Genomic DNA, 13585 nt, shown 5'->3' on the forward strand with positions numbered 1-13585 from the left:
AGTTCAGTAATTTGGCAGGCGCTGGACTGGACAGCTTTGAAGCGGACAATTATTAGGTTGATTACAGCAGTAATTTGGCAGACAAAGTATATATCAGGATGAAGGCCAGGTCCAGAAAAATTAGAGCTCATTCCACTAGATCATTGGGGGCTTTGCAGGCAGTAAGGTATGGAGTCTCTGTTGAGACGAGCAAATGTCTAGAGTGGCAACCATGGTTGTTTGTCTATCTCTTTACAGAATTCTATTAATTTGAAACTTTCGCATCTTGGGATACAAGTGTTGGACAAACAGTGCTTCATACCCACTCTTAAGGACAGATTTACATGGGTGTAGTATGGTATGCCGACGGCCGGGATCCCGGCGCCCAGCATACAGAGACAGCTGGGCGAGCGCAAATGAGCCCATTGCGGGCTCGCTGCGCTCGCCACGCTATTTTTTTCTCACTCCAGGGGGGTCATGGACCCCCAAGAGGGAGAATAGTTGTTGGTATGCCGGGTGTCGGGATTCCGGCATCGGTATACTGAGTGCCGGGATCCCAACAGCCAGCATACTGAATACCACCCCCTTTACGTTGCTTAAAGTGTTCTCCTGGGATGAAAGAGAAATTAGAATTTTTGTACTTGGCAATAAAATCCATGAGTGGCAATGGACACCCTTATTTTGTGCTTCTTGTTTGGTTGCACTAGTTATTTTGCAATTATCAGGACAGATGTCCTTCTCGACTTCTAATTACACCAGTGCCTTAGTGTTTAGTGAGTCCAAGCAGGGAATAGGGAGGAGGAGAAAGCTGTCCATGTATTCTCCAGTTATTTACAGCACGTTTAGATCTGTTTGCATTTATGTGCATAAAATGAAAGTGAACATGAGGACTTCATAAAAAAAATAACTAAATAATCCCATCCACTAGAGCATGTATTAAACCTATTCATAGATCAAATATATTGTGCATAAATTCTCATTTTCAATTATGTCTATGACAGTAACATTTTATTACCCACATTTTTATGCAGCAGCTAAAAGGGTAAACAAGCTTGCAGAAACAACACAGAAGTGTAAGTTTCTTTAGTAAAGACATAAAACACGAAGATACAGTAGTATAGAATTCTATTAGGTAGATTACAAGAGACTGCACAATAACGACAGACAACAACTTCAATTATGGGTCTAGATAGATAGATAGATAGATAGATAGATAGATAGATAGATAGATAGATAGATAGATATTAATTACTCTGCAGTTGCAGTGTGAAGGGCACTCTCCAGGCTTATTGAAGGAATTAAGCACATTAATTTTAACAAGATAAACTAATTCCAATCTTCAGTCATCAACGTTAACTTCAGAAGGCGTGGCATCCTTATGGCAGTGGTCAGATAGGTAGATATATATATACACACACACACACATTATATTATATATACATATACACATACATACACACATACATAGCGGGGTGAGCGCTAGAAATCCCCTAACAGGTACGCTGCGCTCGCCACAGGTTCTGTTCCCACTTGAGTGGGAATAGCCCTGGCGCAGCTGTCGGCATACTTGACCATCGGGATAGTAACAACATCCCCCCCATACACACACACACAAATAGATATAAAATGTGACAATGTAATAGTGCCCATATTTCAAACTTATTTTATGCTGAGAGAGAAAATTGGCACATTTCTATTTGATTGTTGTAGACACCACTGCATCTGTAATGATAGAAGCACACGCTGCTCTGACAGCTGTTTACTTTCAGCCAATATTCTAACTTCAGACGCTCATTTGTGTTCCCTCTGATAAAGCTTATATACGCATTAGCAATCAATTTCTTAGAACAACTGAATTAGTTACTGTAAGTTTTGTACACAACAGTTCATATAACTTTAGATTATGTTTGTTGTTGTTGGGGGGGGGGGCATTACATTCGGAACATTCACAGTGCAAAGGGCCTAATTCAGACCTGATCGTAGATGTGCTAAATTTAGCACATCTACGATCAGTCTTCAGACATGCAGGGGGACGCCCGGCATAGGACTAGTCTGCCCCGCATGGCAGGCCTGACCCCCCCCCCCCTTTCCCGCACAAGTACAAAAGCATCACACAGCGGCAATGCTTTTGTACTGGAAGAGTAACTCACAGCCAGTGCAGCTCCTGCGCACTGGCAGGGAGCTACTCGTCCATGCCTGGTTCGCAGCGGCTGAGCGTGACGTCACGAAGCCACCGCGACCCTAAATGACAGCCAAACGCTGCCAGCCCGCCACCTCCCACTCAGTGACCGCCTCTGCCTGTCAAACAGAGGCGATCGCAGGGCTAAGACAGGCGTCTAAGACAGCGAAAATGCACAGCAGCAATCAGGCCTGAATTAGCCCCCTAATTCACTTAAGGACTGCAAATGCAAAGATGCTCGCAGCAGCTTTGCAACTGAAGTCCTTATCAATGCAAATGCAGGAGGTGGTGTATAGCAGCTTCTCCCTGCATTTCTGACGTGATCGCATCTCAGATGAACATGGGGGCAGATGTATTAACCTGGAGAAGGCATAAGGAAGTGATAAACCATTGATATGTGTAAGGTGATAAAGGCACCAGCCAATCAGATCCTAACTGTTCATTTACATATTGGAGCTGATTGGTTGGTGCCTTTATCACCTTGCACATGTCACTGGTTTATCACTTCCTTATGCCTTCTCCATGTTAATACATCTGCCCCATGGTGACCAACGGCCGCAATATTCACCTGCGACGGCAGGCCGAGAAAGCTCCAGTTTTCCCCAACACCGGCTGCCCCCGGCCCTCCCCGTGAATGCCTCTGTCTGTCAATTGGGCAGAGGCGTTTGCATATCTGCGCCATGATCTGATATACAGTACACTGATGATACAACCAGAGAATAAGAGTGTCCATTGCACATAATATTCACAGCATTGCTTTTTGATTAAAGGACTTCTCAACTGATTAATGATCCACACAGATTCTGTTGCTATTGACAATAGTGAAGTTGAAGACAGACTGAAATGCAGTAAGCACTTTGTGCACTTGCTATCAACAGATTAGTGGAGTGCCACAGAAGGGATTCATAGGAGTTATACAGAGCATTAATACTTCCACACACTATGTACAGTGACTTAGGGCCTGATTCAGAGGTGGATGCAGCTGAGAAAACGTACTTTAGGAGTGATAATCGGCAGGTTGTGCATGCACAGCCCAGAAAAGATCCTCACTGGGAACGCACAAACCAATGTGTGCAATGGCATATGCAGTTGCGTATGACATCGTTATAACTTGGGACTGCTTCTGTGAGCCTTGGGTGGTTCATGGAACCGACTGGGAGATGACGTAAAGAAGAAGCAAAAGTAGGTGTTATACACATGTATTAGCATGTGGTTGCGATCTTGTTTGCAACATCACAGCCACAGTAACAGTTTCTTAAGGAAGTTACATGGAAGTTATATGACATTGCACCAGACAGAGGCAGCTCGAGTAGTTGATGTTGCGTCAATGGTGGAGAGATCGGATTAACCAGTGCTACTGAGCAATGCTCAGATAAGAAAAGCATTTGTCATAGGGTTTGCTCAGCCCATTGCAAAGAAATGCACAAGAGGAATGCTCACACTGGCATTTGCACTTTATGTGCTTGAGAACCAGCTGCATCTGATCTGTGTGCCCCTCTGAATCAGGCTCTTAGTGTCTACTATATATACTGTCATGCTATGATGCTTAAGGACTTGTTAGTTTTTTATTATCTATTTGATTAAGCTGTGAAATAAACCAGCTGCAGTATTACTAGAAGTACTGGTATATTGATATTTTACCAATAATGTGATTAATAGATTTCTTTTTATTATATGTGAAGACATTCAGTGTAGTTCAGATTTATGTCAGATTCAGTTTATTTGCTAATAATCTCCGGTATCTGAATGGTTAATCTGCTATTTGGCAATATGTGAAGACTTTAGTCACTGGGCAATTGGCAATAGTGGAATGGTCGCAGAAACACTGTTGCAAAGATAAATCTGGTATGGCAAAGTTTTCTTTTTTCTAGAATTCATATGTAACCTTGTTTAAAAACACAGTAAGCTATGTTGTCAAATTTTATACAATAAACAAAAATGCATGTCATTTCAAATCAATGGAACAGGTTGGCTGAAAACTTAAATACTACAAGGTCACTTATACGTACAGTTAGAAAATGCTATTTTATTAATTTGCTAATAAAACATTAACCTGCAATAAGTAAAATATTACCTGAAGTTTTCCAAAACAAATGTAGTTGAATCATAGGAAGGTACAAGTTCACTGTAACAACACAAAAATATGTGGAAACATGAGCTTACAAAAATTAGTGAGCAAGTAATTACCATTCATCTTAGTAATTATTGTTGCATTTAAACTGTGATTTAATGATAAAATATTGTAAGACTGTGTACACACCTTCCGACGGTGCGACCTAGCGTTGTGATGTAAGAATAGGACTGCCAAGAACAATGGATTGGACATGCACGCTATACGATGGTCGTGCAGATTCGTTGAAAGTTCCCATATCACGCGATATGTACTATAGGGTGTATAATGTTTAAGACTGCAAATGAGGACTTCCAAGAAACTACATCTACTGTATACAAACTTTAAAAAGGACTGTATCCTGATGCATTTTAGTGCAGTTCCTGTTGGATCAATGACAGTATGACAGAATTCACAAAATCAAAGTACAATTGCAAACACCCCAAAATCTCATAAATCATTACTTTCTGTACTTAGAGAAGGGAAGGGGGGGGGGGGGGTTCTATTGGAGTGTGATTTGCACAATATAACAGAACTCTTTAAACACTTAACCGACGATTTTTCCCTTCAAAAGCATTAACAACATTGTTTTTTAAAATGTATTTTATTTAATAAAGTTGAAAAAGTATTTTTTAATATATTTAAACATTATATTGTGCACATCTGCAGAACGGATCTCCTTGTCAAAAACGGGGGGACAGGGTGGGACGGCGCAGTTGCATGAAATCTGACCATTCCAGTTAAGTGGTTAAAAAATATTATTGTGGAACTGCAAGTTCAGCAAACCCAAAGAGTCATTAATGAATAGACAGGCTTGCTGGACTTGTGAAGCTACAAACACCAGTATGACTGGTTAGCATCTAGGGTAACACTGGAAAGAGGTCCACAGTAGTACTTAACGGCTTTGACAATAGCATTATTGTAATCTAAGGGGCTGCAGTTAAGTAACCGCTCAGCCAATCACAAGCAGCCAACATGTATTTATGGCTTGTGATTGGCTGAAGTTTCCCAGTTAATTTGAAGGGTACTTTGTGCCCATGAAATGCACTGCCTGTTCAAGTAAGTAGAAAAACAATGATCTTGTCAGCAGGATATAATAGCATGAATGGATATTATTTATTTAATAGACTGGAGAGTTTGGGGAATGTAGTAATGATTTATGGAGAATTTCTCTTCTGAAAAAAAAAATCAGCATTTGATAAACACTGTTATTACAGTAGAGCACCATGGTGCTTCATGGAAACATATCTTATTGTGTTATAGAAGTTGTGTGAGGATGTTTCTGTTTAATATACACTAAAGTGCCAAAAGTCATGGGATAGGAGCTTAGCATCGTGTAGGACCCCCTCTAGTCTGGTGAAATGGCATTGATTCCACAAGTGGACAGAAGACCTCTGGAGAGTTGTCTGAACTCTCCAGAATGTTAATTGAACCAATTCTGTACAACTTGGGACTGATGACACAGTGTATCATCCTGCTGGAATACTCCAGAGTTGTGTAAGGGCTGCAAATGATCCTCAAGCAATGCAACGTAGTGGTTACCGGTCAATAATGTGTTCAGGCGGGCCAGCAGACCCAACCCATGCCATGTGAATACACCCCACACCATTACTGAACAACCACCTACACGGAGCCTTGTTGATAACTGGGGTCAGTGTCACACCTGAGCACTACCTCTAGCCTGAAACAACTGGAACATCACACCAAGTCACATGCTGCCAGTTCTCCAGGGTCCAATTAGCAATTTCACGAGCCCAAGTGAGGCACTGTGCCCGGTGACTTAGTGTTAACAGGGACTTTCTGGTGGGTCTTCCTAAATCCCATGGACGCTAAAGAACACTGCACTGACCTGCTGGATACGAGTCTGGTACCTCCTGCTTTGAATGTGATTTGAGCCAATATTGCTTGCCTGTTACCATGGACAATTCTGTCCAGGCACCGTTGATCATGAATATAAAGCACCCATGGTCAGCTACTGTACTTTCCATGAGGTACAGTACTCCCATGACACTGTATGTCAAGGAATACGGAATGTCCGCACAACTTCAGAAATGGAACGAGCAAACCGTCGGGCACCCACTATCATGCCCCGTTTCGAACTCCAATACTTTACGCCACCTTGCCATGAGCGGCCTAGCCAGTGTTCAAACTGATTCATGAGATGCCAGTTTAAAAGTGATGCAGGTCTGGCAGTTTCCAAGACATCATAATATGGTGGCGAAACCTACCATAACCTTTACATACTGCTAAGACTTTTGGCACTTCAGTGTACTATAACCTTATAGTCTTTCACTAGAGATCGGCAATACATATGCATATGTGATGGAAACGTCATGCATGGAATTATTCTGTACATAAAACAGGTAGTGTAGCACCACTGTACAATCTGCTACCAGTGATAACCCATTCAAGCCTTCATTTGGGTGACTGGTCAGCACAACTGAAAAAAACCTAGCAACTCCAATAGGCTTCAAGCTGTGAGCAAAAAAAGCAGTGGTTACACTTTGCAAGATTTCTAGGCACCCTAGGCAAAGCTACACAATACAACTCATGCACCCCAAATACCCTTCACCCAGCTCCTCATACACACTTGACTTTTTAAAATAAGATTTTACTCACCGGTAAATCTATTTCTCGTAGTCTGTAGTGGATGCTGGGGACTCCGTAAGGACCATGGGGAATAGCGGCTCCGCAGGAGACTGGGCACAGCTAAGAAAGATTTAGGACTACCTGGTGTGCACTGGCTCCTCCCACCATGACCCTCCTCCAGACTTCAGTAAGGATACTGTGCCCGGAAGAGCTGACACAATAAGGAAGGATTTTGAATCCCGGGTAAGACTCATACCAGCCACACCAATCACACCGTATAACTCGTGATAATATACCCAGTTAACAGTATGAACATAACAGAGCCTCTCAAAAGATGGCTCAACAATAACCCTTGTAGTTAACAATAACTATATACAAGTATTGCAGACAGTCCGCACTTGGGACGGGCGCCCAGCATCCACTACGGACTACGAGAAATAGATTTACCGGTGAGTAAAATCTTATTTTCTCTGACGTCCTAGTGGATGCTGGGGACTCCATAAGGACCATGGGGATTATACCAAAGCTCCCAAACGGGCGGGAGAGTGCGGATGACTCTGCAGCACCGAATGAGAGAACTCAAGGTCCTCCTCAGCCAGGGTATCAAATTTGTAGAATTTTGCAAACGTGTTTGCCCCTGACCAAGTAGCAGCTCGGCAAAGTTGTAAAGTCGAGACCCCTCGGGCAGCCGCCCAAGAAGAGCCCACTTTCCTCGTGGAATGGGCTTTTACAGATTTAGGCTGCGGCAGGCCAGCCACAGAATGCGCAAGCTGAATTGTGCTACAAATCCAGCGAGCAATAGTCTGCTTTGAAGCAGGAGCACCCATCTTGTTGGGTGCATACAGGATAAATAGCGAGTCAGTCTTCCTGACTCCAGCCGTCCTGGAAACAAATTTTCAAGGCCCTGACTAAGTCCAGTAACTTGGAGTCCTCCAAGTCCCTAGTAGCCGCAGGCACCACGATAGGTTGGTTCAAGTGAAAAGCTGATACCACCTTAGGTAGAAACTGGGGCCGAGTCCTCAATTCTGCCCTATCCATATGGAAAATCAAATAGGGGCTTTTACATGACAAAGCCGCCAATTCTGACACACGCCTTGCCGAAGCCAAGGCCAAAAGCATGACCACTTTCCACGTGAGATATTTTAAATCCACGGTTTTGAGTGGCTCAAACCAATGTGACTTTAGGAAACCCAACACCACGTTGAGGTCCCACGGTGCCACTGGAGGCACAAAAGGAGGCTGAATATGCAGCACTCCCTTGACAAATGTCTGAACTTCAGGCAGTGAAGCCAGTTCTTTTTGGAAGAAAATCGACAGAGCCGAAATCTGGACCTTAATGGAACCCAGTTTTAGGCCCATAGTCACCCCTGACTGTAGGAAGTGCAGAAATCGATCTAGCTGGAATTCCTCCGTTGGGGCCTTCCTGGCCTCACACCACGCAACATATTTTCGCCATATGCGGCGATAATGTTGTATGGTTACATCTTTTCTAGCTTTAATGAGCGTAGGAATGACTTCCTCCGGAATACCCTTTTCTTTTAGGATCCGGTGTTCAACCGCCATGCCGTCAAACGCAGCCGCGGTAAGTCTTGGAACAGACAGGGCCCCTGCAGCAGCAGGTCCTGTCTGAGCGGCAGAGGCCATGGGTCCTCTGAGATGTCCTCTTGAAGTTCCGGGTACCAAGACCTTCTTGGCCAATCTGGAACAATGAGAATAGTTCTTACTCCTCTTTTCCTTATTATCCTCAGTACCTTGGGTATGAGAGGAAGAGGAGGGAACACATAAACCGACCGGTACACCCACGGTGTCACTAGAGCGTCCACAGCTATCGCCTGAGGGTCTCTTGACCTGGCGCAATATTGTTCTAGCTTTTTGTTTAAGCGGGACGCCATCATGTCCACCTGTGGCCTTTCCCAACGGTTTACAATCAGTTGGAAGACTTCTGGATGAAGTCCCCACTCTCCCGGGTGGAGGTCGTGCCTGCTGAGGAAGTCTGCTTCCCAGTTGTCCACTCCCGGAATGAACACTGCTGACAGTGATAACACGTGATTTTCCGCCCATCGGAGAATCCTTGTGGCTTCTGCCATCGCCGTCCTGCTTCTGGTGCCGCCCTGTCGATTTACATGGGCGACTGCCGTGATGTTGTATGACTGGATCAGAACCGGCTGGTTTTGAAGCAGGGGCTTTGCCTGACTTAGGGCATTGTAAATGGCCCTCAGTTCCAGAACATTTACGTGTAGGGAAGTCTCCTGACTTGACCAAAGTCCTTGGAAGTTTCTTCCCCGTGTGACTGCTCCCCAGCCCCGAAGGCTGGCATCCGTGGTCACCAGGACCCAGTCCTGTATGCCGAATCTGCGGCCCTCTCTGAGATGAGCACTCTGCAGCCACCACAGCAGAGACACCCTGGTCCTTGGAGACAGGGTTATCAACCGATGCATTTGAAGATGCGATCTGGACCATTGGTCCAACAGGTCCCACTGAAAGGTTCTGGCATGGAACCTGCCGAATGGAATCGCTTCGTAGGAAGCTACCATCTTTCCCAGGACTCGCGTGCAATGATGCACCGACACCTGTTTTGGTTTCAGGAGGCCTCTGACTAGAGATGACAGCTCCTTGGCTTTCTCCTCTGGGAGAAACACTTTTTTCTGGACTGTGTCCAGAATCATCCCCAGGAACAGTAGACGTGTCGCCGGAACCAGCTGAGACTTTGGAATATTCAGAATCCAACCGTGCTGGTGTAAACCTCCTGAGATAATGCTACGCCGACCAACAACTGCTCTCTGGACCTCGCCCTTATCAGGAGATCGTCCAAGTATGGGATAATTAAAACTCCCTTTTTCCGAAGGAGTATCATCATTTCGGCCATTACCTTGGTAAATACCCTTGGTGCCGTGGACAGGCCGAACGGCAACGTCTGGAATTGGTAATGACAATCCTGTACCACAAATTTGAGGTACTCCTGGTGAGGATGGTAAATGGGGACATGCAGGTAAGCATCCTTGATGTCCAGAGATACCATGTAATCTCCCTCTTCCAGGCTTGCAATAACCGCCCTGAGCGATTCCATCTTGAACTTGAATTTTCTTAAATATGTGTTCAAGGATTTCAAATTTAAAATGGGTCTCACCGAACCGTCCGGTTTCGGTACCACAAACATTGTGGAATAGTAACCCCGTCCTTGTTGAAGTAGGGGCACCTTGACTATCACCTGCTGGGAGTACAGCTTGTGAATTGCCTCTAACACAGCCTCCCTTTCTGAAGGAGTCGTTGGTAAGGCAGATTTGAGGAAACGGCGCGGGGGGGGGGGGGGGGGGGGGATGTCTCGAATTCCAGCCTGTACACCCCTGAGATACCACTTGAAGGATCCAGGGATCTACCTGTGAGCGAGCCCACTGATTGCTGAAGTTTTTGAGACGGCCCCCCACCGTACCTGGCTCCGCCTGTTGAGCCCCAGCGTCATTTGGCGGACTTAGCAGAAGAAGCGGGGGAGGACTTTTGTTCCTGGGAAGTGGCTGTATGCTGCAGCTTTTTTCCCCTACCTCTGCCTCTGGGCAGAAAGGACGCGCCTCTACCCCGTCTGCTCTTTTGGGGGCGAAAGGACTGTATCTGATAATACGGTGCTCTCTTTGGTTGTGAGGGGACATGTGGCAAAAATGCTGATTTCCCAGCTGTTGCTGTGGACACTAAGTCCGAAAGACCATCCCCGAACAACTCCTCACCCTTATAAGGCAAAACTTCCATGTGCCTTTTAGAATCTGCATCACCTGTCCACTGCCGAGTCCATAACCCTCTCCTGGCAGAAATGGACAGTGCACTTATTTTAGATGCCAGCCGGCAAATATCCCTCTGTGCATCTCTTATGTAGAAGACAGCGTCTTTAATATGCTCTACGTTTAGCAACATAGTGTCCCTGTCTAGGGTGTCAATGTTTTCTGACAGGGAGTCTGACCATGCAGCTGCAGCACTGCACATCCATGCTGAGGCAATAGCTGGTCTCAGTATAATACCAGTGTGTGTATATATAGCTTTCTGGAGAGCCTCCTGCTTTCTGTGAGCAGGTTCCTTTAGGGCGGCTGTATCCTGGGACGGCAGTGCCACCTTTTTTGATAAGCGCGTAAGTGCTTTATCCACCCTAGGGGGTGTTTCCCAACGTGACCTATCCTCTGGCGGGAAAGGGTACGCCATTAGTAATTTTTTTGAAATTACCAATTTTTTATCGGGGGAAGCCCACGCTAGTTCACACACTACATTTAATTCTTCAGAAGGGGGAAAAACTACTGGTAGTTTTTTCTCCCCAAACATAATACCCTTTTTTGTGGTACCTGGGGTCACCTCAGAAATGTGTAAAACATTTTTCATTGCCTCAATCATATAACGAGTGGCCCTATTGGACATTACATTAGTCTCTTCGTCGTCGACACTGGTATCAGTATCCGTGTCGACATCTGTGTCTGCCATCTGAGGTAGCGGGCGTTTTAGAGCCCCTGATGACTTTTGAGACGTCTGGGCAGGCACGGGCTGAGAAGCCGGCTGCCCCGCATTTGGCATGTCGTCAAATTTTTTATGTAAGGAGTCGACACTTTCGCGTAATTCCTTCCACAAGTCCATCCACTCTGGTGTCTGCCCCGCAGGCGGTGACAACACATTTATAGGCACCTGCTCCTCCTCCACATAAGTCTCCTCATCAAACATGTCGACACAGCCGTACCGACACACCGCACACACACAGGGAATGCTCTGACAGAAGACAGGACCCCACAAAGCCCTTTGGGGAGACAGAGAGAGAGTATGCCAGCACACACCAGAGCGCTATATAAATCAGGGATTAACTAAATTATATCCCCTTATAGCTGCTATATGTATATTGCGCCTAAATTTAGTGCCCCCCCTCTCTTTTTTACCCTTTTCTGTAGTGTAGACTGCAGGGGAGAGCCAGGGAGCTTCCTTCCAGCGGAGCTGTGAGGGAGAAATGGCGCCAGTGTGCTGAGGGAGATAGCTCCGCCCCTTTCTCGGCGGACTTTTCTCCCGCTTTTTTATGGATTCTGGCAGGGGTATTTATCACATATATAGCCTCTGGGGCTATATATTGTGATATATTTGCCAGCCAAGGTGTTTTTATTGCTTCTCAGGGCGCCCCCCCCCAGCGCCCTGCACCCTCAGTGACCGGAGTGTGAAGTGTGTATGAGGAGCAATGGCGCACAGCTGCAGTGCTGTGCGCTACCTTGGTGAAGACTGATGTCTTCTGCCGACGATTTTCCGGATTCTTCTTGCTTCTGGCTCTGTAAGGGGGCCGGCGGCGCGGCTCCGGGACCGAACATCAATGGCCGGTTCCATGCGGTCGATCCCTCTGGAGCTAATGGTGTCCAGTAGCCTAAGAAGCCCAAGCTACCACCAGTTAGGTAGGTTCGCTTCTTCTCCCCTTAGTCCCTCGCTGCAGTGAGTCTGTTGCCAGCAGATCTCACTGTAAAATAAAAAACCTAAAATATACTTTCTCTCTAGGAGCTCAGGAGAGCCCCTAGTGTGCATCCAGCTCAGCCGGGCACAGGATTCTAACTGAAATCTGGAGAAGGGTTATGGTGGGAGGAGCCAGTGCACACCAGGTAGTCCTAAATCTTTCTTAGCTGTGCCCAGTCTCCTGCGGTGCCGCTATTCCCCTTGGTCCTTACGGAGTCCCCAGCATCCACTAGGACGTCAGAGAAAATATTAATAGATCTTAAATTAAGTTGCTAACCTAAAAATAAATCTAAACAATAACACAGCTATAATTGCAGCAATAACCTGAATCCTTCTCCTGCAGCTTCTCACCCCCTTACCATGCCTCACACCCACTCAAGTCCCAGCCCCGGAGTCATACACAGTCCAAAGTCAGATTTGCAGTTTTGAAATGATGCTCATGTGGATAAAAGTAAGCAAGATGCAGCTGGAAAACATCTGGCTCTACATAAGACTCTTAATGTTTAAAAATAATTATTAAGCAGGTATGATGCTATACAATAACAAATAGAACTGCTTAACTTTAAAACATACACTTTGAAAACCTAGAGAAAGAAATACATAAGTCAATATGACATGCTCCTAATATTAGGTCTGTCATTATAGAATCACTCTACAATAACTCTGACATGAAAATTGAAATATACAGTACTACAACTATGCAAGGGCCTACTGTGAGAATCGGGGAGATGTGACAAGCCTATGTGGGTGTGGTCAGAGCCGTATGTGCGTGTACTCCCCTACAATATTAGCCACAAGGTCTCCCTAATTATATGAAAAGATACAAATTGCATCATTTTGTGGGAAAAATAAAAAAAGAATCTTAATAGATATGATTTATGGCCAACTATGTGGCCAGCTGATGGCTGGTCATTATCATGCTACCATTATGATGGGACTATTTGTATGGGGAGGCCTGGAGATGTAGTTCTATCCGCTCCATTGTTAATCTGGCCCTGAATAGTAATAATGATAAGTGATCACCAGGTTAATAGTTAATGTCAATTTTAGTTGGTAATAATTAAAATATGTTCTAGCATAGCTCTACATACACATATGCCGCACAGAGGCTGTGGCTAGAATACATGAAATCACACTCCTTACTAATTGGAGGTTTAAACACTGTGTAATCCAGGTGTTCTCTTATTTCATTATTATAGCACTTACTAAACACAGCTCACTTTTTGCATATTTGTAGTCTTCAAAGAAAGGGTAGAGTGAGCATGGGGAGGAGA

At 45.2% G+C, this 13585-nt stretch overlaps 1 protein-coding gene across 5 annotated transcripts in view; it reads right to left on the reverse strand.

The window, feature by feature from the left end:
* TRIM37 (tripartite motif containing 37) overlaps window positions 1-13585 on the reverse strand; it is a 436939-nt gene that overhangs the window by 290901 nt on the left and 132453 nt on the right. For all 5 annotated transcript variants that reach the window (XM_063953906.1, XM_063953907.1, XM_063953909.1 and 2 more), the window contains one exon: window positions 4233-4283. In XM_063953906.1, coding sequence (XP_063809976.1) covers window positions 4233-4283 — 51 coding nt within the window. The remainder of the gene's footprint in view (window positions 1-4232; window positions 4284-13585) is intronic.

Source organism: Pseudophryne corroboree, chromosome 2 (genome assembly GCF_028390025.1).
Source record: "Pseudophryne corroboree isolate aPseCor3 chromosome 2, aPseCor3.hap2, whole genome shotgun sequence".
NCBI lineage: Eukaryota > Metazoa > Chordata > Amphibia > Anura > Myobatrachidae > Pseudophryne > Pseudophryne corroboree.